The sequence below is a fragment of the Hesperophylax consimilis genome, chromosome 23 (assembly GCF_061612785.1).
Source record: "Hesperophylax consimilis isolate HC1 chromosome 23, BYU_Hcon_1.0, whole genome shotgun sequence".
NCBI lineage: Eukaryota > Metazoa > Arthropoda > Insecta > Trichoptera > Limnephilidae > Hesperophylax > Hesperophylax consimilis.
Window position 1 is genome coordinate 30,379,278 of NC_142858.1, and position 26,653 is coordinate 30,405,930.

Consider the following 26,653-nt stretch of genomic DNA (forward strand, 5'->3'; position numbering starts at 1 on the left):
CTAACCTAACCCATAACTTTGTTATGTTCTGTTTTGTCACTGTTCTGCTGTATTCTGTTACCGATGTGTACCTTTTGATGCATATTGCAAAAGTGTCCCAACTGCCCCCAACCATCTGGTGCCACTGAGACTTTTGCACCCCAAGAATGGGAAGTTATTTCCCAACTTCTTACTAGTCGAGAGTCTTACCCTCGACCCATATGATGGAACTACCGCATACGCACTTTGAAGATGTTGTGCGGTTGAAGGAAATAGGGCAGGAAAGAGAGTGTACCTAAGCTACAAAAGTAGGTACATCACAATGGTGATGTCTTGCAACGATCATCATCGTCCGAATATACCGATGATACTAATAATAGCACAATGTGCCTGATGATTCGCATAACTGACTGCAGAAAATATTAATAAATCATAATATTATTAATAGTTCGTCTCCATATGGCATCACCACATTTTTGTAAATAGTTGTTGCCATGATAATAAAATTCTTGCAGAACTTAACAATTACATTATTTACTTTTGTGAGCATAAGAACTTCAATTCAAAAAAGAAAATAAATATAAATGAATAGTGACTGACATTCATGAAAAATATTTCCCCGTACAGTGGAAAAATAAAATAAAAATTGCAAGAAATCAGTGATGTTGAAAATATTTATCGGCGTGTGCATGTAGTAGTTCCCCAGTGTGAAGGTTGTCCCCGAGAAAGTTAGACTAATTCAACATACACTTTACTTTAGCACATACAGTTCTCCCACCAGTTACTGACCGGTGGAGGGAAGATAAGTGGTGAAAAGTAAAGCATTCAGTTAATTTTGGAACAGATGTCAAGGTTGTCATCTAGAGTGTCAAAAATTCTAACTGATACTTTCACTTGGCATTCATTCATCAGTTTTTTATTTGAATGCCGCGCAAGATTTGCTCCAAACCGCATGGAGCCAAATTCCACAAATACTTGTCATTAGCAATCTTAATACTATCTTAAATATTATGCAAGTACAGAATGATTAGATTTTATTAGCAGAGGGTAGTTGGAGGGGTAAAGGTGGGGGAATCAACATAACTGGGGACCATTGTTAATAAAGGGGAATTACAGGGTGTTATTATTTTATTTTTTCGTTATTTTAAAGGTTTCTGAAGCACACAAATTAATATAATGTTATTTGAGAGTTCAAACATGTTTTTTTTTCTTTTATGAAACAATGTCCTGTCTTTATTAAATGATTAGCAAACTTGGAATAGTTATTATTTCGCAAACAGGGTTCAGGTGTTTATCCCATTTTTTCGAATTAATTTACATCCTTGTTATGATTTTTTTTAATTCGTGTTGAAAGCTAGAAATGTGATCTGATAATATGCGGGAAATTTTAAAAGATAAAGAAAGTTTAAATAAAAAAGTTTTTTATCCAAGAGGTTGTTGCTATATTGGCTGTTATTATTTCCACAATAAATGTACTTTTTACTAAAAATGTTGGCTTGTTTTATATTAATTTTTACAGCTGTACGCCCTAAGCGAAGTATAGGTATATATACCTATCCGTTGTGTATAACTAGGTTTATTTATATCCGTTGTTTAGAGCTATACACCTTAAAAAATATAAATAATATAATAAATATAAAACTCTTCAAAACAAAATGTCTAAAAATGCAAAAAACAATAACCTTAAGAGACGGAGGTGGTATCACTTCTACATACATAAACACACACAATCTACACATATTCCCTGACGACGGACACCGTAACAAGCGCAACAAGCTATAATAACCCAAAAATTAATCATGATAATATTTTTGGTCGTGAAAATTTCAAATCTTATATGATACAGGCGATGAGGTGAATAGTCGAAATAAAAGTGATGCATTAGAACAGTGTTTCCCAAACTACGGGTCGTGATCCGGCGCTGGTTCAAGAAAGATAAATGCTGGGTTGCATCCATTACTTATGACAAATCCACATATTGCTACATAAAGTATTCTAAGCTTATATTTTAATCATGGAAATAGATAATAATATTATGAAATAATAATTATGGGGATACACTAACTAACAAAAAAACGCATTCAGAACGTTGAAACGGTTTCTTTCCATAGCTAGCAAGAAAGAGATTCTTTCAGGATATTTTAAAGACAAAAATTCTATTCCGAAAATGGGAATGGTTTCTTTCTCAACGATTTTACCCCCCGAATAATAATAAATATGAAACACTACATTAGAGCGTCAGCGTGCATTGTAGTAGCTTTCAGAAGATAGTTTTCACTGAGACTGTCGGAAGTTGGGGCTGCTTGGGTGATACCTCACCGACAGTTCCCATGCAAGTTAGTGACGGAGCGAGGACCCCCATCAGGCGGCCGAATGTAGCTATAATTAGAAGACCCGCGCAGCGCGATCACAGCCAAATGCCGTCTGAGTTACATCGGCCGCTGCGACCGTCAGCCTTAGCCGTTAGTCTGCTCGTTCCCTTTGCTTATCGCGCACTTCACATTTACATTACCTATTTATCTTTACTTATCGTACAGTTTCAGTTTGTGAACTCGAACAACGAGTACAGTGTGAGTACTGCTTTTACGCATTGAACTTGTTGAATTGGTGAAAGTTGTTTAAAATTGTAAGTCTTAAATATTATTATTCATATTTTGTCAACAAGTATTCCTATTGGCTCTTAAAGTAGATTGACACTGTCGTAGCAGTCGAAAACATGTTTTTTGCATGAATCGTTAAAATATATAAATAAACCTTCAAAATGAGTCTTATATAATAATAATAATAATGATTTATTGTCTTCTTTCTTAGTAATATATAGAGATAATGATATCCTCACTGGGATCTCGCATGCTGATGATATACACCATTATTTGAGTATAACTTTGGTAGACTGCAATTTGTTACCTATAAATTGTCAAACAAAAAATATTCACGTCTAAACAGCATTATTCAAACTTTTAACCAACAACGTGTAACTAAAACAAATCGCAATTTAGAGAATTGTTTAAAATGCCCTGATATGACAGTGAGGCATGGAACTGGCAGAGGAAGGATGAAAGTAGACTGAATGCTGTAACTACCCTGATGTATGGCAGTGAGGCATGGAACTGGCAGAGGAAGGATGAAAGTAGACTGAATGCTGTAACTACCCTGATGTATGGCAGTGAGGCATGGAACTGGCAGAGGAAGGATGAAAGTAGACTGAATGCTGTAACTACCCCGATGTATGGCAGTGAGGCATTGAACTGGCAGAGGAAGAATGAAAGTAGACTGAATGCTTTGGAAAAGAGATCCCTGAGGCGTATTTGTGGTAAAACTATAATTTTCAATAGTTCACTAGGTATATTTTGTTCTTAAAAAACGCCCGGGGAAGACATGATACGTTAAAGTGATCAGAACCTAAGTCGGGCCATGTCAAGAGTCAGAATAACAGAAGTGTATGTATGAGACGATGTATGAATGTGAAAGAGGCAAGAAGGATGTGCCAATCGGTCTGTCATATATGCCTACCCCTGCAGGGAGATGGCGTGATGGTTAGTTAGTTTGTTTGAAATGCCACTAGGCTCAATATAAACAAAGTTTCATTTGTTTCCGGGAATAAGTGAATAATTTTGTAACCTAAATGATGATATAGCTACATACATATTATATTCAAATTAGAATTAACGTGGAAACAAAACAAATATTCCCGCTCAAATATCAACCATTCCATATATTTGCGCTCGACGTTATCGAGAATAGATAAATGAGTCAAAAGTTTATCAGAATAAGATGTAAAGTCCAAACAATTTATATAACTGATTTTATACTTAATCTAATAAAGTGTGCGTACATATAATGAAAATATTAGTACATATCTTCAAAACATGTTTTATATTGTTTCAGATTCCACAGGAGTAATTAGGAATACAATATTTACACAGCTAACAAAATAACTTATCTTTGAATCTAACACATTGGATTCATCATGCGGGCGGATCTAAGGGCTAAGGTCAGTCATATTACTTATAGATAGTTCTTATATTTATATTGTGATGATGTGAATGCTTTTCACAATCTCTGCACTTATCTACACATTCCTTGTCTTGTCCGATTCCATCCATTAGTTCCAGACTATAATATCACAATACCATTGATTGTATCACACCTAACCACATATTTACATTGAAAAATCACATTTTTAAATACCTATAAGTGATTATAATTAAATATAATAATAAATATTTACATAGCCTAGTATGATTTCAAAAAGGTTTCTTTTTAATTTTTTCGTAGAAATCAATCACTTTGTGGTTTAACATTTTAATGAAATAAAACAATATTTTTTGTTTAAAACCACGAATTTGTATTAATTTTAAGACCGTCCGGTTTCGCTTCACTCGAGCATCGTCAGGGTACAAAATTAAACTGACCAGGAATGAAAGGTAAACAAACCTCAATCGTTTTTCGATTACTTCAGTACCTATCATTGCCCGCTTTTTGGGCTACTTGAGACACTGGTCATATTTACCGAGGTATCTGTACCATTGTAATAAATTAATGAAATAAATAACAATTTACCGATTATCGATTACCCCAGGACCCACGTAATCCTGCACCATTACCCATTTGGCTATTACTTCAGGCAGATGCCATTTTATGTACCCCGTTTGAGATTACTTCCTAACATTCGTTGTCCGGCGATGATGTCTTTAGGAATCATGTGTACTAATCGATATATGCACTAGTTGGTCGATGTGCGTACTCATTGCTAGTCTGGCGATTACGTGAACCTTGTATGTACCTTCTTGAATCATTGCCTGTTTTGCGATTACTTCAGACATGCACCATATGTACCTGAAACATTCCTTGTCCAGCGATGATGACTTTAAAAATCATGTGTACTCACATATATATATAACACTAGTTGGTCGATGTATGTACTCATTGCTTGTCTCGCTATTACTTCTGATGTGAACCATATAATGTACCTTCCAGAGTGATTGAATGTTTTGCGATTACTTCATACATGCACATGTGTACCTTAAACATCCGATGTCCGGCGATGATGACTTTAAGAATCACGTGTCTACTCATTGCTTGTCTCGCTATTACTTCTGATGTGAACCATATAATGTAACTTCCTGAATCATTGCCTGTTTTGCGATTACTTCAGAAAGCTACCTGACCGAGATGTTTCACGACCGTCGCTGCTTCGAGAGCAGCTGTCACTCCTCGGACGCGTCTATAAATAGCCCCGTCTTTCGCCGATTACGCGAGAACTAATGCACGTTTGTAACACCTTCCTGGGATCTACGTCAGTTTATCTAATGCTGTGGTGTAAAGCTGCCACGCCTATGACTATGTAAACACGCCCGGTAAAACTAGATAGAATGCCAAAAATGTGTAGGAGACATTCTGGACTTGACATTAGTCGGGCTTCTATTTCATAAAATAATAAATTATTAATACTGTGTTTAAGAAGAAAACGCAATGCTTGGAAGGTAGAACCGTATTTCTTTTGACGTTGTTTATTTTCCAATTGCATTCTGCTGGTAACTTTACTAACCACCTAACATCACGTCGTTTTGCAGGAGTAGGCAGAGTTGATAGACCCCAATAAAACTCTGTCTAGCTGTTATATCAATTAATTATAAATTTAAAACTATACCACAATACCCAAACTACTCGTTACTCATTATTCTTTAATGTGAAAAATGAACCCGCACCCGAATAAGAGTCAAATGCACGCCATTGTGACAGAATATCATCGAATGTTTTTTTGACAACTGACGAAATTTCTTTTTTACTGCTGAGTGGACAAATGCGTAGGTTTTTCTATCCAGTCGTCGTTAGTTGAATTCATTTACATAAGTCCTCCATCATTGCTTTAGTCATAGTTTTTTCAAATATTGTCAGGTTAGTCATAATTATGGAATGTTCATCATAAAAAATAATAAGTTAACCAAAAAAATCAAGCTTAAGTTGACTAGAAAAAAACACAAAAATGTTCCCAAATGATGATAGGCATTTATTTAAAAATAAGTAGGTAATTTAGAAACATTAACGTCAGCGTTGTACGGTTAGCGGTTATCGGCTTTTAAAGCCCGAGGTTTTGTTAGGTGTACGGTGAAAATAGTCCATCGCTTGCCCGTCAACTGCCAGTACTATTTAACTCAATTATGAAATAATCGAACCCAATTAGCCAGATATTAATACCTACCCAGGCGTTCTGTTATACTTCAATAGCTGTTAAAACATAATAAATAGGTATTCATATGTTTAATTCTAAAATATTGAGTTCCTTTACCTTTTTAAATTTTTTAAACATGTATTGTATCACTCACACTACAAACATTAAGTAAACATAGCGATATATACATGAGTTTCTTGAAACTCTTGTTTTAACTTAAAAGATTATTTTCTCTAGTTGTTATTATTGTTATTCTTATTGTTGTTATCGTTGTCGTTGATGTTGTTGTCTTTGTTGTTCTTGTTCTTGTTGTTGTTAATGGCGACAACTAACTTTTCTTACTTCTTACTTTTTTTGAAACTTTTCCTAGTCACACTTGGGGCGACCACCAGGCAACTAATTTGTAATATTATTATTATGCGCATAATTATTGAATATATTTCTCTCAGTTCTTCAAAACATCTGTAAAGCGTTAGAATGTCACAAAAAACCCTTGAAGTTGAAGTAAGATCTGGCGTCAAGAAATACACAGCTTCTTCAATTTGAAGGATGATCTGGCGTCAAGAAATACACAGCTTCTTCAATTTGAAGGATGATCTGGCGTCAAGAAATACACAGCTTCTTCAATTTGCACTGTCTTCAGATTGCTACGTCACATGTTTAGTTTTAAAAAGAAATACGTCTGCCTCAATAATTTTAACGATGTCTGGAAACTCATGGTACAAGGGGAAATCTGGCGAGTCCAAACCCAAAAAAAAATCGGTCTGAGGTTTATATTTTTCGGCAACTAAATGATTTAAAAAATGTTTTGGAGACGTTTCTATGCTTTTACGCATATTAAAATACATTAAACTGATTTTGATGGGCGTGAATTATTACTGCGTGAGATCACATTTGTTTTGAATTTAAATGTAATTTTCAAAACTTTGAAGTTTACAAACGAGCGATAAAGCACCTACCTTAATAATATAATACCTATGTGTCATAGAAAACTATTCTTATTCCGACTATATATTTAAGAACGGTGATGTTCTAACTACGATTCGTTCTTAAGTTCAACAGCTCGGCTGTGGAACGAACTGCCGGCCTCTGTGTTTCCTCCCTCCTACAACATGGGACTCTTCAAGACCCATGTTCACTCCTTCCTCTCCACAAAAAGACCCTCCACACAGCATCCCCAAAGATGACATAGGCCCTGAGGGAATTTATTTTCTTCAGGGCCTCCTGTGTGGAGTAAATATAAAAAAAAAATATTAAAAAAAAGTGATCTAAGATTAATAAATACGCCAGACATATATTTATGACTAAATGTTTGAGAACTTTTGGCGAAGGTTATATAGTGTTTACATGATTACACGAGGTTGGTACCGATATATACTAAATACATTTCGCAGTTAGCACAATAAAGCAGGATATTAATATCACTTCCAATACAGAACAGATGAAACTATTCTGCTAACGTGGGATTTAAATAACGACCGGCGCAATTCTTAATGCGTTTTTTCTATTTTCGAAAAGTGATTCAGCCATATTTTCCTATGCGTCTTGCCAAAAAGCTCGAACGTTTTGCTTCTAGAAGGAATACCTACCCAGATACTACTATGTAGTTAAGAATGCTACGCTCACATGTTACCCACGCTCTGGTCACTAGTCATATCCCCTTTTGTTAACTGATCTGATAACTCGTCATTTACATATAAAACTGAATTATTGTGGATTATGGAACGTCCTCTTATAATTCAATAAAGTCAGGTTCGAGCAATTAATATGTCCGACCACTTCAGCCGTTAGTTCCTGTACCTGGCTAGCTTTGATGGCCTGAACTAACTCAAAATGAAGTGACCATCGGAAGTGCAAATACCGTAACATGCACCGGAGCTGTGGTTCAGTTTGACTATATAGGTCAGTATACTAGTTACACTACCCGCCCAACATTCTCGTTTTATTTTTAACTAGTGGACCCCGCGATGCTTTGACTTCTTCCACCATTTGCTATTGTATACCATAATATTAAAAAACTACATTATATCGACTTTCATTTGAGCCCGTATCTCATTCAAGTGCAGATATATTGGGGCGTCCCCGACTTGTTATACCTTCAAACCACCCTCTAGACCTAGATACTCCTGGCTCAAATAGCAGTCAACTAGTTTTAGAGATTTGCTGCCACAAACATAATTAGGCTGAATTTTTATATATTAACATTGCTTATAAACTAATAATCAGAATTAACATTTTAGGAGATAGTTACGCGGCTGAAGGCGAAGCTTAATGCTAAATCACTATTTTGATTAATCTTTATTACGATTTGGTATACATTCTGAATACCAAAAATGTTGATAAATTGAAAGGTTTCGTATCGTTTCGCTTGAGTATAATACAAATAAAAAAATAAATTACTCAATAAAAAAATATTAATTTTAACTACTAAATTTTTTTTTCAATAGAAATGTATGAACGCGTAAAGGAAACAACTTTAAAAAAATACAGTACTATACCTAAGATTATCTGTGATAGTTTCACTTGATTAACTTTTTTGCTTTCTTATAAAATTACTTACAAAATAAATAAAAACTAGTTTTGAGCTTGAAATCTAACGTTTCTAGAGTCCTTTTGTCAAGCGATTTTAACGCCTATTACCTACAATATAAGGTATGCCAAGAATATACACATTTTTGGCTTTTAGCTACCTCTTAAGGAAAAGATAGAGGGAAAGAGAGAGAAGGTTAGGAAGTACCTTTTTTTAAATAATAATCAGTCAAGCATATCATTTTTTATGTGAGTTCCAACTCCTACCGACCGTCTGTAGCTAGTGAGACTACGACTGTAGCTAGTGAGACTACGTCTGTAGCTAGTGAGACTACGACTGTAGCTAGTGAGACTACGACTGTAGCTAGTGAGACTACGACTGTAGCTAGTGAGACTACGACTGTAGCTAGTGAGACTACGACTGTAGCTAGTGAGACTACGTCTGTAGCTAGTGAGACTACGACTGTAGCTAGTGAGACTACGACTGTAGCTAGTGAGACTACGACTGTAGCTAGTGAGACTACGACTGTAGCTAGTGAGACTACGACTGTAGCTAGTGAGACTACGACTGTAGCTAGTGAGTAAATGTTGTGAAGCTGAATGTAGTGGGGAGCGGAAGACTATTCAGATCTGGTCACCAAACACGGCTAGAGCCATTTCAAGCAACTTTTCAATTCTTAGTGTTGGTCTCACACCAGGGCGATACTGAGAGTATCTTCCTCTCTGGAACGTGGATATTTTATATTAAGAGGAAGCTACAAACCAAAAATGTGAATATTCTTGGTATAGCTTATATTGTAGGTAATAAGCATTAAAATCGCTTGACAAACGGAGTCTAGAAACGTTCCATTTCAAGCAAAAAACTGGTTTTTATTTATTTTATAAATAATTTTATAAGAAAGCAAAAAAGTTAATCAATTGAAACTGTCACAGATAATCTTAGCTATGATACTGTATTTTTTAGAGTTGTTACCTTTACGCGTTCATACATTTCTATTGAAATTTTTTTTTTTTTGTATTTTACATTTATATTTTTTATTGAGTAATTTATTATTTCATTTGTATTCTATTTAAGCGAAACGATAGGAAAACCTTCAATTTATCTAGCATATTTTTTGGTATTCATAATGTTCACCAATTCGTTATAAAGATTAATCAAAATAGTGATTTAGCATTAAGCTTCGCTTAATGAATAAATTGTGAAATAACACAAATTCATCACATAAAGTTTATTTGTGCACGCGTGGAACTGAACTCGCTACCTTCAAATTGCTAGCCGAAAATCTTTTCCTCGTTATTAGTTTAATTTATTTTAGTATAGATTAAATGAACTTCCATGAATTAACACAATCCGTCTTTCTGAAAAGCGTTCTGTAAATAGATACGTACGGTAGAGGTTAGAACTGTGAATACTTGGGTTATTACCATAGCGGTTGTTTGATAAAAAAAAAAAGTGGGTGTGTCAAGCCTACGCAAGACAGAAGTGAAACTTCTTTTGTTAAACCGTATGAACCACAATCAATTACGTATTTCACTCGTATTACACTCACGACGCAGTATACTAACCAAGCAGCTGATGCTTGGCGTGGCGCAGTTCGCTGGTGTCTGAGAGAGAGGAAAGAAGAGAAGAGAGAGAACGTTCGTGAGCGGCTCCCCCACCTCAACAAGCGCATATGGTGAGAGAGGGACAGTGAACGGTGAGCGGTGGTGGGGGTACCCGCATTTTCGTGTCGATCCTGACTCGGTTTTACTCCGTCCATCGAAAATCCATTACGCGCCTAAAGAAGTTTCACTTCAAAAGGTCCGGCCGGCTTTACGGGCATGTAAAAATTTTATTAGTAAGATGGAATATCAATGAATATGTTACAGGTCTATAGAGAGGCTGTATGGAACAAGAATAAAAAAGTAGATGAATAATTAATTATAAATGTCGATGACAATGGACGCCTGGCAAATGTGGAACATTGATTTTTATTGAAGGAAGTGAAAATAAAAAAGTTAAGTAGGTACATAAAGTCTTAATGTTTTTGGTAGTAAAACAATTCTTCTATTATTATTAATAAACACGTAAATAAATATACTATAAGTTAAAAATTCAACATCATGTAGATCGTATAGATCCATTGCCAATTTAAGTGAGAATAACCCCGCACAGAGTTTTGGAGGCAGTGCGGAAAGAGGCGAAGAGTCGCGAGACTGGCCGAACGAAGCATCGTTCCGTGCAAGATAGTCGTCCCGTCTTGCCTCGCGTGCTACGCAAGAATCGGTTTTACCGCATCAGTACAACATACATACATACTATACAGAGTGTCCTTGCTAGCCAGATGTCGTCATTATACCATCTAAATGTGATTTCTCTAATTGAGATTAACTTCCGCTGTCGAGAGAAGTGCAGATATTCCAACAGCTTACCGCCCCCTCATGGAGATGATTTGTAAGTTCGACCGAGACTTCGACGTGGTCAACAAAGGAATGACTTGACATTGTCCGGTCGCCAGATAGATCATTATCAATTCATATTCTCCGAATTCCGGTGTGGGTTAGGCCGGTTATAAGTTAAGGTTGGAAGTTGGACTGGACCCAAACTAACTTTGCAACAGTTCATCGCCGATACTAAAACATTCATCACGATTTGTCTTTATCGATTTGCAAAAGTTAGCAAGCTTCTCAGCCAGATTTCGGACGCTTAGCCAATGTTGGAAAATTAATACTTTTCTAATTATTTATCAGTCTCAACTAACACTTCATTCAGTTAACATGAAAGCATATTGCCGTTGCGTTGCGTAAAACAATAATAATAATTCATAATTGAAGACAAAATTAGCGATACTCAAACGAAATTTTGAAACAAAAAAACTTAGCCTTACCACGGAGCTAACCCGACCCTATTTCCTTATTTCTTTAGGAACTAAATGCAATCTAGATAGTGTATTTTCTGGTTTATATTTTGTGAAGTGTGAAATCTATTGACTTTTCTGCAAGTCAAAGATGAATATATCAGTTCTGTATCAGTTGCTTTATCAGAGGATCAACTCAGTAATAGAGCAGCGCCCCGGTAAGGCTAAGATGAGTATATCAGTTCTGTATCAGTTGTTCTATCAGAGGATCAGCTCAGTTGTAGAGCAACGCCGTAAGCTTCAATACAGAACTGTCAATACCGACATAAAGCGTCTACATTTATTGTTTATTCAAAACGATCACCGCATTATAAATATCATCGCCTGGTTCAAGGCTTCCAAGAAAAATATCACTGAATTATTATTTTATTATCACTATCTTGTGCTTACTGTACCTACTGTTTTGGTTTTCAGCTGTAAAATTTTACTTGTCAGAACCCGCGGCCTCTTACTTGCGGCCCGCATGTCAATTTCATACGCCCTAGGAAAAATCTAAGTGTTGAAAAAATCTAGCTGAGAACATTATTTTTCAGATAGAGTTTTGGTTAATTTGAACTGCATTTCTTAAATGGAACCAAATTTTGAAGGACGGGTTTGCATAAGACAAAATTTTAATAAAAATCATCTGAAACCTTGACTCTTGAATTTCGTATTCATACCCACCCCTCATACTTTTTCCTTCGCAGCATTTTCTCTCCTTCCTTTCGCTAAAAAGACCTTCCACACAGCATTCCCAAAAATGACCTGATGATATTTTTGTGTGGAGCTAATGTAAATATAATGTCCATTATCCATATATATGTATGTATACAGCGATGTGTTGATTGCCAATCATTATTGAAAGCTTCCAGTCTGAAATCTTATTTAACATTGTTGAAATTGTTTTCATAATAATGTCATTATATATGTTTTCATATAATACCATTAAAAGCGCTGTATTGGTTATATACTTGTGACCTTACATCTATCGTCCTTCCTTCTCAATTGCGATATGTTTATTTTCCAGTTGGAAGAAGATGGTGTGGTGGTAGTACAAGAATTCCTGACGCAAGGAGAGGCGGAGGAACTGCGACTGGCTGGCGAGCAGCTGGAAAAAGACAGACAAGATGAACCCCTGTCCATTTTCTCCACCGTGGATTCAGAAAAATCACAAGTACCTACACTAATCTGTTCTTCCTTTTTTTTTAACTTCCGATTTTATTGTCCGGGTTAAATCTTCCCCATAGGAAAAACTAAACCCTTCCACACACTTTCCACAAATGATCATCTAGTCAATCAACATTATGCAAGTGCATTATATAAGCAAAATAAATACAAAACAATACTAGAACAACACGTCAACTCACCAGAGATCAAATGGGAAAACAATTCACCGACTCGGTAGAACTGGACCTATAAATCCTACTGATCCCTCAACATAAATATTTAAAAAATCTTTCGTTATCCTACATGTATTCAAAATGACCGACTTTTGCATCTTTATATATAATTTTTTTGATAGATCTAATACGCCTAAATTTTTATTTATTATTAGTGGATTAGAAATGTATTTATTTATTATTTTTATTGTAAAACATTGATATTACTACAATTTTTATGTATCAAAAACCTACCACAAGGTAGCTTGTCTGAACGCTCTACCATTTTTCTTCAATCTGATAAACATGACCAATCATTTTGTTGATAAATTTATTTTTCCTTAAATTTAATTTCAAAATTATGCCTACTGTAAATCACTGGTCTATTCTTTTGATTGTAGCTGCTTCTTTTATCACACTATTCCTCCTCTGGATTATCATTAAGTTAATTTAATAATAAATAAATTATATTCAAATACACTTAGGCGAGTCCATTTTTATGAATTTTCAATTCTTCAGAGTATTTTTTTGTTGTTAATACTTTATTCCAGAATGTGGGGAGGTACATCCTTCAAGATGTGCCCAGGAGATTGGTGAAGTCATCAATTCGGCGATGGATGGCTTCATACAATCGACTACTAAAGAAACTGGTGTGGGCTCAAAGCCGTGGTTCAGTCGACAATGCTCCGAAGCAGTCCGACGAAAAAACGCGGCTTACCGAGCCTACAACACATCTCGAACGCCCGAAAGCAGATCAGCATACAACAAATCGGCAAAGGAATGCAAGAGAATCATCAATAGGTCAAAATTCGAACACGACCTGCAGATCAGCAAAAAGCTGGCTGCCTGCCCGCATGGCAGCAGAGCATTCTGGTCGCTTGCGGGCTCAATAGGTCGAAATTTTTGCAAACCCAGTTTGCCACCTCTTACCAGACCTGACGGCTCACTAGCAAACACCGCCACCGAAAAGGCAAACCTTTTAGGGAAAATGTTTGCGGAAAACTCGACCCTCGACGACGGGGGTGCTGTTCCGCCGTCGGTTCCTCACTGCGGCTTCTATATGAAAAAGCTGAGGATCCGGCATCGGGATGTACTCCACGTCATACGGGGGCTCGATGTTAACAAAGCTAGTGGACCTGATGGAATACCTGCCCTGGTATTGCAGAGGTGTGCTGCGGAAATAGTTCCAGTTTTGACAAAGCTCTTCAAAATGTCCCTGAAGTGTGGCACTGTGCCCTCTGGTTGAAAAAAAGCGGTAATTCACCCTATTCCCAAGAAAGGTGACCGCTCCAACCCGGCCAACTACCGCCCCATAGCGATCACATCAGTTCTGTCCAAAGTGATGGAACGTGTGATCAACGACAAACTGCTCACATACCTCGAGAAGAACAAAATTATCAACGACCGTCAATACGGATTCCGGCGGAACCGCTCGTGCGGTGATCTTCTCGCGTATGTGACGCATGTTTGGGGGCGGTGCCTGGAACGTCACGGTGAGACCCAAACGGTCGCACTAGACATATCCAAGGCCTTTGACCGGGTCTGGCACCGAGGACTTGTCAACAAATTGCATTCTTACGGACTTCCCGCATCCCTGTGTACGTGGATTGCTGACTTTTTAAGGGATAGGTCGATTCAGGCGGTTGCTGACGGTTTCACCTCTTCCTCGCACTCCATAAATGCTGGCGTCCCACAGGGATCGGTTCTGTCTCCGACTTTGTTTTTGTTGCACATCAATGACCTTTTGACATGTGCACCGATTCATTGTTACGCGGATGACAGTACAGTTCATGATAGCTTTTTGTTTGACAAGCCCCCAAAGGGCACACAAACTCTAACGGCTCGGAGGGCTTTGAAGCAGAGAATGGACGGTTATCTCGAGAGTATTTCCTCCTGGGGTAAAAATAATCTCGTCGAATTTAATGTTTCAAAGACCCAATCCTGTCTGATTACGTCTAAAAGGGATCCAAATGATAATCTAGTCTCCTTCAACGGAAGCAATCTTCCGAACAGGCCTTCCATTGATATGCTTGGTGTAACTATAAGTGACCAGCTCAGGTACGGGGGCTCCATCGAAGCCAGAGTAAAGTTGGCCTCTCAGAAGCTGGGCGTACTGTACAGGGCCCGCAGATACTTTAATAGTACACAACTGCTCACCCTGTACAAATCGCAAGTGCGCCCTACTGTCGAATTTGGCAGCCATCTCTGGTCTGGAGCCCCAAAATACCTGAAAAAAACCCTTGACTCTGTGCAGAAACGGGCGGTCCGTTTGATAGATTCCCCAATCTTAACAAACGGACTGCAATCTTTAGAGCACAGGCGTCAAGTAGGTATGCTGTCCTTGTTCTATCGGTATTACAATGGAAGATGCTCTGAGGAACTAGCGTCATTGATCCCTTCGGCACCGGTGCGTAGTCGGGATACACGCCAAACGCGCGCCCAACATTTGTACACAGTTGACACTTGTCACATGAGAACGGGTCGCTTCTACGATTCGTTCTTAAGTTCAACAGCTCGGCTGTGGAACGAACTGCCGGCCTCTGTGTTTCCTCCCTCCTACAACATGGGACTCTTCAAGACCCATGTTCACTCCTACCTCTCCAAAAAAAGACCCTCCACACAGCATCCCCAAAGATGACATAGGCCCCGAGGGAAATTATTTTCTTCAGGGCCTCCTGTGTGGAGTAAATATAAAAAAAAAAAAAAAAAAAAAAAAAGTGCGATCCCACACATTCTATAGAGAGTATTAGTATATAGTTGTAACCAGAGATGTACTCTATTTCAAATAAATCCATTTCAAATGGAAATGCAAAATGCAAAATGGGTATTTTCCATTTTGCATTTTAAATGCTTTTCTAAAAACCATTTTGCATTTTCCATTTTAAATGCTTTTTTGCAACATTCTTCCTACTATCTCCACTCATCTTGTTTTCATAAGCCCCAAATATCAGTCGGTCCTCAACCTCGCTATGAGAGATAATTTACATTTGTCAAGTTGCTCCCTGGTAGGAGCCCTGGCATTTGAGTGATCCCATTACAAAAAATACTGATTCAAATACTGAACATGGGGCCATGACGCTGTAATATTAAATGTTAGATAGCAGTTTCTATGTTTTTACGTTGGCAACATTAGTCCCGCGCAAATTTTTGGTGGTTTCATAATCTGTAGTCGTGGTGTTTTTGGATTTACCATCATGTAGTACGATTGTTTTACATTGATGTCCATTATTAAATGACAAAATTGTTTAAAAATTCTATAATTATTTTAATTGTTTGACCTGAGAAACAATTTTGCATTTTTAATGCATTTTGAAAATAGGTATTTTGCATTTTGCATTTGAAATGCTTTTCTAAAAAACCATTTTGCATTTTGCATTTTCAAATGGAAAAGTTTTTACCCATTTCCATTTTGCATTTCAAATGGTTTTGGGTACCCATTTTGCACATCTCTGGTTGTAACATACTATGTATCAGTTTGGTAAATTTTGTATCTCGAATTCAAATAAAACAATTGGGCGAGTCCTTTTTTTAATTGTCCCAGCTGATAACAATGGAATCCATAGAAAAAAAAAATTACCAAAATTTTAAAACTTTAAAATCACTTTCCGGAAAGTTGCCAGGAAAAAAATATTTATAGCAAAAGATCGATAATAAGGTTGGTAAACTTGTCGAATTCCGCTGCAGGCTTTTTTAAGAAACAGCATTTAATTTCATTTTCATTTTCATTAGCTATTTGAGTCGGGGGTTTAAGTAAAGATCCACAAAATACGTTTTTAAATTGTTAGTTTGGGTTTTAATAATTTGTACGTATTTCCTAACCTTCAAACTAAACTTTGATTGTGAAAAAATAGAACTTTAAAGCATATTTTACCATCTCCCCCGACATAAATAGTATTTTCTGGTAGCAATTAAGTTAAAACCAAGCGCTATTTATATATTTTTTGCATATTAAACGTGCAGTGGAATTAGACAAGTTTATAAGTACGGAAGTGTAAGGATTTCGTTCAACGTATTGATATCTTTTGTGGTCAACTTAGACATTTTAGGGAAACATTATGTCCAGAGCTAGACGCCAGAAGGAATTGTCAGAGCAGTGCTGGATTGGGTTTCCTGGAGAAAAGATTCTGAAGATCCTGATCTTTGGGAGTTCTTTAGGAAACTTTAGTAACATACGAATGTATAAAGATTCATAATTGTCATTACACTTTCGTTCTAAATCCATATAATATTTTATTGTTACAGAGCAGTGATGTATATTTCATGGAGAGCAATGATAAAATACGGTTTTTCCAAGAAGCTGAATCGAATGGCGAAAAACGTCCTCTGAACAAGGTAAGTTTCATCGAATTTATAAGGAAATATGTTACAAGTGACATCCTACAATCCTACTACACATGAGCGGTCGCTTTTATTATTTTACCATTATACGCTTTGGAGCTGGAAGAGAACATACTAATGAACGTGTTTTAACTTTTACACTATTAATATAGGGAAATGATTTTCATCAGTTGTGTTCAATTTAAAGCAGTGAGCTGGTGTTTATGTATTATTATAATTTACCTAAGGACCTATTTCGTCTTTGGGGTGTTTTGTGGTTATTGTTAGTGTCATTAAAAAGAGTTAACAATAAAAACTTTTGATATTAATTTTGAACAGCGAACGCATACTGACACAACACTAATAAAATACATTATTATGAAAGAAAGTGGTTGTTATACTAGCTGACGTGTGCCTGCCTTGCTCGGGGACTTTTATCGATTCCCTGAATTCTTCGCATAATCAGTTCCAATTTTAAAAATGACTTTTAAATTTTCAATGAAGCAAATTAGAGTTCATTTAACCAGAGTTACGCAGGACGCACAGACATCCAAAATTACTACATCCCGTTTAAGATGGAGAAGTAAGCATTTTATATTATTTAACGACAGGTGAAACACAAGGTCATAAAACATTATTTTAAACTCGCGAAACTGAATAAAAATATCATCAGAACAATAAACGTAAATAAACCGGTCGGCGTGTGTAACTCTAATAAAGTGTTTTTAAACAAATAAGTTTTTTCTCTTGTACAATGGTAAACAATTGCTTACTATGAGCTTGGTGTGTGTGTTTGTATTTTTCCAATTATTTTTAAAGCATCTTGAAGGATGATCTTCTTTATGGTATCTGTGATTATTTTTGAAAATGGACCGTTTTGAAAATTAGCACCATGCATTTATCAACTAACCTTTAACTATTAACGTTAATTATTAGGAAGAATTTTTATACATAGCCTTGCATCACTATGCAAGGCTATGTATAAAAATTCTGCCACTGCCGGGGTAACTACGATGGGTATAACTGCTATATTATCATTTATGTGTTGCTGTCGGCACAACGTTTAGTATTGGTATAACTCCTACCGTTTTGAGGACAAAGATAATATTTCGGCCACACTTCACCCTTGACTGTATTTCCGTAGGTCGGACACGCCCTCCACTGGCTTCACCCGCTGTTCCGCTTCTACACCTACAGCGACCGCGTGAAGCAAGCCTGTCTGTCGCTTGGCCTGGAGGACCCGGCCGTGGTGCAAAGCATGTACATATACAAGAGCGCCGGCGTAGGCGGAGAAGGTATGTTCTAAATTCAAAGATCAAATTTATTTCGAAGCCCAATATTCAATATTTAAAAAATCAGCATTGAAAGTTCAATATTCCCAGTTCAATATTCAACGCTCAACATTCAATATGCAAAGATCAATATGCAAAGTTCAATATTAAAGGGTAACATTCAATATACAAAGTTCAATATTCCCATTTCAATATTCAAAGTTCAATATTCAAAGCTTAACATTCAATATACAATGCTCAATATGCAAAGTTCAATGTTCAAAGTTCAATTTTCATAGCTGAATATTTAGGATGGTTTGTTTCATAGAATTTTAAGGAAAAATTCAAGTTTTGTGAAACTTCTACTCAAGTTCTGTTATTATTAAGGTCTCTTATTTCAAAATATTTGGATAGTAACAGAACTTGAACAGGACTCCACAAAATATGAAAATTAAATGAAAATTTCTGAATTTTTCAAATCCCGTGAAACAACCCGTCCTAAAAGTTCAACATTCAAATTCAATATTCAAAGTCAAATATTCAAAATACGTCGGTTTTTGCGATTCGGTACGAAACATTTAAATCACAACCATTAAGTTTAAGTTTTAGATTATATTATGAGAATGTATTATAATTTAAATTAAAAATAACCCCTAAAGTAGCATCGAGTAAATATCTACTAAAGAATGAAATCATGTTGAATGATGCTACTTTTCGATTTAAGTGCTTCATGTTAAATTTTAAAAATTAACTATAATAATCAAAAAAAATATTTATTTGGAAATCGTACTGCACCGATGGGGCTAAATTTCGTTTATGTGATATGCATATATTTGTTTCGTAAAAAACAAAATTCACGATGTTTAATGTAAAAATATTATATCCCTGTATTAAATTTGTTATGCAACGCCATGAAGCCAACACATAAAATGGTAAGATTTTAAGAACATTGCAATATCGGGCACGAACGTGTTAAAAATTCGATCGTGAAGCGCGATGAATATCAATCGCCTGCAGTTTTATTCCTTTCGTTTCCTGCATTTTGATTAGAATAACTTTCCTTCTGAGAAACCTTATAAACCATTTTAAAATGCCAGGAGTTTTTTCTTCTTCCAACTATGTACTATTACCCTAATTGTGATCATTCTGATATGTATTGAGCTTCAATCTGATGAAATTGGTCGAAGGCAGTGAGATGCAAGAATTGACGCGGCAACAAGATGCAGAGTCATATTTATCACAACGTGAATATAAAATAGCAATTCAAAATTAACATACACTATTTCCATTCCACTGGAGTTCTTTGCATAAGGATATTATGGGAGACTGAATACGACAGAAGATTGGGGTTGACCAGAGGTCAGATTCCCCGGGAAAGTGGTTAGCGTGGTGACGTCTGGTCAAGTTTCTTTGAAGCTGTACAAAGTACACCCTCTTTCAAATCACGATTCCGTTTGCATCCCAAATAACAAAAAAAAAACACTTTGAAATGATATTATCTTTACTTGCAAAACATTATTGTAACTTGTAACCCTCTTCCTAGATAACCTAGCTATTAGGTACCAAAGTACCAACAGTGTACCAAGAGTGTACCAACAGTGATACTAAAAAATGAATGAAAAAATATCATGCACGTGTACCTACACGCCATTTAATTGTATTACTTATTTATTTTATTGGTGTATAACCATGACCATGAAAAATTAGTAAAGTGGCTACAATATTTTAGGTTATAGGTTAGAGTATTTTTGGTTGATGGTTAACACTAAACTTTGTTGTTATTTTAATTAGATCAGGAATTAGATGATACAATCACTAGTTGTATTGAATGAATGCATCTGAAAGATTCACTTTATTGTTGGTCACAATTTTAGATTTCTCTGGGTTGTCCCCTTGACATTTCTTTGCTCCATTTTATTTGCGACATTTTTCCATTTTCTACTAATTCATTTTCTCACAACTTGCAATGTTATTCTCCTGGCGTATCGGTTATTGGTAAAAAACTAACGCTCTTTTTCGACGGAACTTTTCCTTAACGAGGAAAAATAATAAATTGTAATCAACATAGCTGCACAATTCAACGGTTTTCCAATAAACTCGTCGGTCATTGATAATGATATTATGTTATCAATTCTTGTTGTCGGTTAAACATAATTTTCGAACTTGCATTTAATTTTTAATTAATTATTTAAATCAACAAAAGTGTGTTTCAACCATTTCCCTTTTCCACGTGCAATTAATCAATTTCTGTATCTGATTGAAGGTATCGTAATGAATCCGTTGGTTCCATTACGTGACCATATTTTTAGCACCCTTTTTAGGGAGTGTTTTTGACGCCTGTCCCTGTGAGACGAGAGATCTTGGGTTCGATTCTTAGTTGTGACCGTTATATTCAATGATATATTACGTTGATGATACATTACATTAACATTTAAAGTAAGTTAAAATAAAAAGTTTTTCCTGAATATTCATTAAGACTTTTGAACAAAGTCTCGATGTATCCCATACAATTACAAAATTGGATATGTTTATCCGAGACCATATCTAGGTTACAAACCAGGTTCATTAGAAACTTTGAAAAGGGTAGCTGTCAAAAATATGGGAAAAATTATTTAGGATGGTGTGGTTAATTCTGTATTTGAAAAATGATATTGACAAAAATGATGTTTAATAAATAGGTCCCAAGGGTCGAGTGGTTTAAAACGACTTTCCCGGTGAGATAAGACATCCTGGGTTCGATTCCTAGTTGTGACCGTTATCGTCTTATTCTTCTGTGTCTTTTCCTAATTCATGGTTCGTTTAGATATATTAGTATTATCTTCTTCTTCAATGATATATTACATTGGAGGCCTCAGCACGGGTAAGCCACCCAGTGAGGCCAACATTTACCCCTCGACCACGATTGATTGATTGATATCAGATTTTCATACTTCTTCCGAATAAAAAAGTACTTAATTTATTGTCAACTTAACTTAATTATTAAAAAATATTTCTTGTGTCGTTAAGCGCAAAAATCTGTGATAAGTACCTACCTTTGCCACATTAACAGGTTTTGTGTTATTCAATATAATATTTTTCTCACCGCACATTTTTATTGACAACTATCTTTATGTATGATCATAAAGACATAAAGATAGTTGCCAATAAAAATGTGCGGTGAGAAAAATGAAGACAATGTTGGTAGTTCTTATTCGAAGTATGATACAGTTAAATATGACCGAAGGAGATAGGGTCCCATTAGCTCAGTGGTAGAGCAGTGCCCCGGCAAAGCAAGGGTCCTGGGTTCGAGTCCTAGATATGACCGTATCCTTTTCTGATTTTTCTGTTTCAGATTTTCGTTAAGGAATCGCTAAAATTGTCTTCAATAATTAAATATTACAATTTGAGGTTTTACTCACCAAGTTATTTAAAAAAATAAATATTTATTTATTTATGAAATAATTAAAAATATTTTTTTATTTGTTTTTGGGGTGTTATGCCGTGTTGCGCTAACTCCTTCTTTAGATAACGTTTCGGACAGCATTGCAGTGTCCATCATCAGGGCAGATGTGTTATTTATAACACATCTGCCCTGATGTAATTTTGACGAACATTTACTTCACCTTTCAGTGACACCTCACCAAGACGCCACCTACCTGTCTACGGAGCCGGAGACGGCGATCGGTTTCTGGATCGCGCTTGAGGACGCTACCGTGGAGAACGGCTGCCTGTGGTTCGCGAGCGGCTCGCACAAGTCGGGCGTGCACCGCCGCTACACGCGCCTCCCGGTCCCCGACAAGCGAGAGCTCGCCGTGTACGACCGCCCCTCGCCGCTCTACCCGGCCTCCAACTTCACGCCGCTGCCGGTCAAGAAAGGTTATTATTGAACGGATTCTTCTTATTTCGTATAGATGGGAACATCTAGGACAGCAAGCCAGTGATGCACAGGGGGGGCCTGTATGAATGCGGTGCGTTGGACCACCCAACACGTGGTCAAAGAATGCCCGCTGCGTTCATTCAATGGATTATTTTATCATATGAAAGGTTTTATTACAAAACAGAACATTGAAGAAAAATCTAATCTATTTTTCTATCAGGTTCAATACATCCGAATAGAAGCAAAATGAGATAATAAGGAAAGGATTTCGGGCCTATTTTTCTTTTCACCTTATCTGTTTATTAATTATCAACGCTCTAGGGGTCTAGCAGAGTTAAATCGATAACTTTGCAATATCAGATGATTTTATACCGATTTCCCTGGCACGGTCGCACTATCGATGTGCAAACCAGAACTTGATATACGCTGGCAACACTGGCGCATCTCTCTATGAAATGACATTCCTATTTATAGTTATAGTTAATTAGTTCACGAGGTGATTAGTCATAACTAACAACTTTTGTTTCTCGAATCAATTGATCGCGACTCCGATGATTTAAACGGATCGTGTACTATTTCTTTCAGTTCGAAGAGCTTAATTGGTTCTCCCCCATTTATTCATAAGCCATTTATTTTGCATAATGAACGACATTATCCAAATAGTTTGGCATATTGACAGCTTATCATGCACCTTGCAGGCCGCGCTAAAAGTAGCGGCTTTTGTCAACCGACTGTCAGAATTATATTCTGATCCTGCTCGCAAATATCGCTAACTGACCATAGATGACGGATTTCGTGAATATCTTATCGATCGTCCATGTAGACCCCCTTGACGGGCTTTTTTACACAATACAGAGGTTTTTTATAATTGTAGTTAACAAAAATAATAAGTTTCCTTTTGTCTTCAATCTATGTCAATCCGTATAAGTTGTAATAAAAAAAAAATAATTTGTTTTTGACTACTTTATTTCATTTAAACTTTACCGGTTTTGGAAGAACCCTTCCTTCATCAGGAGAATATTAAAAACTAATTAATCTATAATACAAAATATATATATTTACAAAAAACTTTATGCATATGAGGGAGAGGTGTATGTGTATGTTTGTGTGGTATCGGATAGTTTGATAGTATTATGTATAGTTATCTGGTTACTGAAGTTAGGTTTACAAAGATTTTGCAGTTTTTTTTATTTTATTTTATTTCACTTGCTTTTTGAACGCCTTTTCCGAGGTATACATCCTTACTTTATCATCGAATAAAACCCACACGACTGGATGTAGATCGTGCACTAGTTCAGTGTGAAGTGACATGATTTTAAGTTGAATCTCATTTCTTTGTTTTAAAGGACTTTTCAAATTATTCAAAATTAGAAAAGTAATGCATATTTTCTTGAATGTACCGTTAATATAATTTGGGAACACTTTACACTTTGTACACTGCTGGTAGAATTATACAATAGTACATCTAAACTCAGCATTCTGTATTTAATAGAAAAGTTTCCTTAACAATACTATATATAGATATCATATATTTAACCAGTCAGGCATTCACCAACTATGTTGCAATGATTGTCCATCGTTCTGCAGCAAATATAAATATTAGAACCACGAAACATTTAAGATGTTTAAATAAAAATATTTTTTCAGAGTTTGCAAATCATCTCATTTCCACGGATCATACTTTTGAAAAAGAGACAGGGGTTAAAATTCTTCACCGTAATAATAAAGGCAAAAAATTGATAGTTTAGAAGCACTTGAAATCAGAAAATTCCTAAAAAATAAATCTAGTATAATGAATAACCCAATGAATGTATCGTTTAGTCCGATTCTAGGTGTATTTCCAGCTAACCGCCCTGTTCTTCCTGGAAATCCCGTAATTACACTTTCCATTTTGTCTACCTCTCCCTCATACACCTAAAGTTTTGTATGTCAATATTTTGTATCGTATATTTTTCTGATAGGGTTCTTCTGAAACCGGTATAGTTTAAATAAAATTAAAGTGGTCGAGCCACAAAGTTAATGCTTTTTACAAATACATATAAGTAGTTTTTATTTTGCTGGTTTCAAGGTGACTGCATAATCATCCACGGGCAGGTGGTGCACCAGAGCGGCAAGAACAAGTCCTCCAAGGGCCGGCCCGCCTACACGTTCCACGTGGTGGAGCGCTCTGCCAAGTTCAGCCCGGACAACTGGATCCAAGAGGGACCTGGCGCGCCCTTCGTGCCGCTGTACGCCACGGACCAGATGGCCTGAGCAATGACACTTCTCTACACCTTCTGAACTCCAATATAATATGCATATTGTGTCTGTTAAATTATTGGAATTTTGTCTGTACCTGATTTAAGAATAATATTTTTATACGAATTGTGTAGTTTGAATTCGACTTTTGCAGATGTTTTTTTTTTGAGATAAAAAAGTTAATTTACCCTTTAAAAATTCTCTTCAAAAAACGTGAATTCTGATAAAACTTTAAACATGTTATGTAAATTCGGGAAAGCTTTTTAATGTGTTTAATTTCACCAAATTCTGTACTCAGATTTCACCGTTAGTATGCCAAAGTGGTGCTAATCTCAATGATTCCTGCTAGCAAGACTTCGAGAAAGATAAAGAAGAGTATTTATTTCTTCTACATACTGCGTTGAAAACAGTTCAGTTCAGTCGGAAGTCCGGAACAATTTGCAGCAAAACCAACCTTCGGGCAATCTATTACCGAGCAAAATTTTTTTGTTGATGGTTATTGTTGATAATTCCATTATTTTATACTTTTCAGTGCATATTTAAAATTTATAAAAAGTTTGCTGCGTTTTTTTAAATGTTGTTTCATTTTTTTTTATTTTAGTGAGCTCTACTACTTCTGTTTAATAAATTTTCCCCAATGAAACCACTCGCCCAGACAGCGATAAATTATTCATCCAATGGAAGTAATATTATAAAACTCTCAATCTGGAATAATTGGTTTAAATAAAAAAAACCTTGTACACATATATTATATAAATTTAAAGTAGATAAAGGTTTATATATGTATTTAAACAGCACATTTTAGACGAATATCGCTGTGAGGGGGTAGTTTTTAATTGTTGTTAAACAAAATGGCTAAAAAAAGTGTTTATAATGTGGCTTACATAAATATTTGTGTAAGATGTGCTGTTTTAATATGTATAGAAACTTATATCTACTCTATGATTTGAATACATTTGGTTATTCGATATAAACGATAGATTGAGGACTGTTCTGCGTTATACGTAAACTGCCCTTAAATATTGCGTTTTACACATGCATCTTAAGGTAAGTAGGAATCTTCAGTCGGAATAAAGTGTGACAATATAAAATGAAGTAGTATTTAAGCGCTGTGATTCGAATGTTAAACAAGGTCAAGTTTCGTCCTCAAGTCAAATCTAATGAATCCAATTTAAAATAATAATAATACGATTGTAAAAGTGTCTGACATCTCAATCAATGTACCAATTCTCAATACTGGTGGTGGTCTTTTTCACAAGAGCGGTGTTACTGAGAGTGCCACCTACTCTAGAATTACACCATCATGTTTTTGTTACTATAAACTAGCTGAAATCCCCGACGTTTCCCGGGCTTATCGTAAGACTTAGACAGTGACCTTCTTGTTTTGTTTTTTCTTCTTGGTCAAGTGTGGAAAATTTCATCAATTTCGAAAGTAAAAATTGTAATTTTTAATATTTTAATAATTTTAGTTTTCTTGTAGTTGCCTACTTTGTTTTACCCGCAGATAACAGAAACAAAGAAAAATATGTCGTCAATATACCGTGCTATATGGCCGTGCTGCACAGGTTATACGTATATTACACGGTATGTATGTAGGGGCGTACATTTGATCGACAGTAATATGGAAGAAGGATACTAGCAACACTACTAATAATCGTTCATTTTTTGTGAATACCACATTAGAGCTTTTTAAAAAGTATTTGCTTGCATGGTTTTACCCATTGATAATAGAAACGAAGGAGATATGGAATATGGGAGCGTGCCGACTCTTGTCTAATGCTGTTCCTAACGAAGAAAAAATCAACACGAGCTCCATAGTCCTCTCCGGACCGCGTAAACCAGTCTATATATCGACACATTTAACATCAACAAATAAATGCTTACCTCACCAAGCGAACTAGATACGGGTAAAAGCGGGTGAGTCTAAATGCAGTTGGGACTATTGTGAGGTATCTAAAAATTTCATCTCTTCGCAGTCTCAATTTATTTCATATTTGTCTTTTCTTGTTTTTTTTTTTTTTTTTTCAGTCACT

The 26,653-nt window shown here is 36.0% G+C and overlaps 1 protein-coding gene across 2 annotated transcripts; it reads left to right on the forward strand.

Annotated features, from left to right (window-relative positions):
• The first annotated feature begins 2,400 nt into the window (after nucleotides 1-2,400).
• On the forward strand, nucleotides 2,401-24,746 carry Phyhd1 (Phytanoyl-CoA dioxygenase domain containing 1). Of its 2 annotated transcripts, none has more exons than XM_089646145.1 (7): nucleotides 2,401-2,605; nucleotides 3,868-3,973; nucleotides 12,587-12,733; nucleotides 17,181-17,270; nucleotides 18,400-18,550; nucleotides 22,136-22,381; nucleotides 24,451-24,746. In XM_089646145.1, the coding sequence occupies exons 2-7, from the start codon at nucleotides 3,950-3,952 to the stop codon at nucleotides 24,633-24,635; spliced, it is 843 nt and encodes a 280-aa protein (XP_089502271.1). In that variant the 5' UTR covers nucleotides 2,401-2,605; nucleotides 3,868-3,949; the 3' UTR covers nucleotides 24,636-24,746. The 2 variants fall into 2 exon arrangements, with proteins under 2 accessions (XP_089502271.1, XP_089502272.1); XM_089646146.1 differs by having other exon boundaries at nucleotides 2,401-2,549.
• Nucleotides 24,747-26,653: the final 1,907 nt, after the last annotated feature.

Bases quoted from the DNA above. Each gene is read 5' to 3' on its own strand.
- Phyhd1 (XM_089646145.1), top strand. From the start codon at position 3,950: ATGCGGGCGGATCTAAGGGCTAAG. The intron at 3,974-12,586 runs GTCAGTCATATT...TTTATTTTCCAG, and splicing joins GGGCGGATCTAAGGGCTAAG to TTGGAAGAAGATGGTGTGGT. The intron at 18,551-22,135 runs GTATGTTCTAAA...TTCACCTTTCAG, and splicing joins CGCCGGCGTAGGCGGAGAAG to TGACACCTCACCAAGACGCC.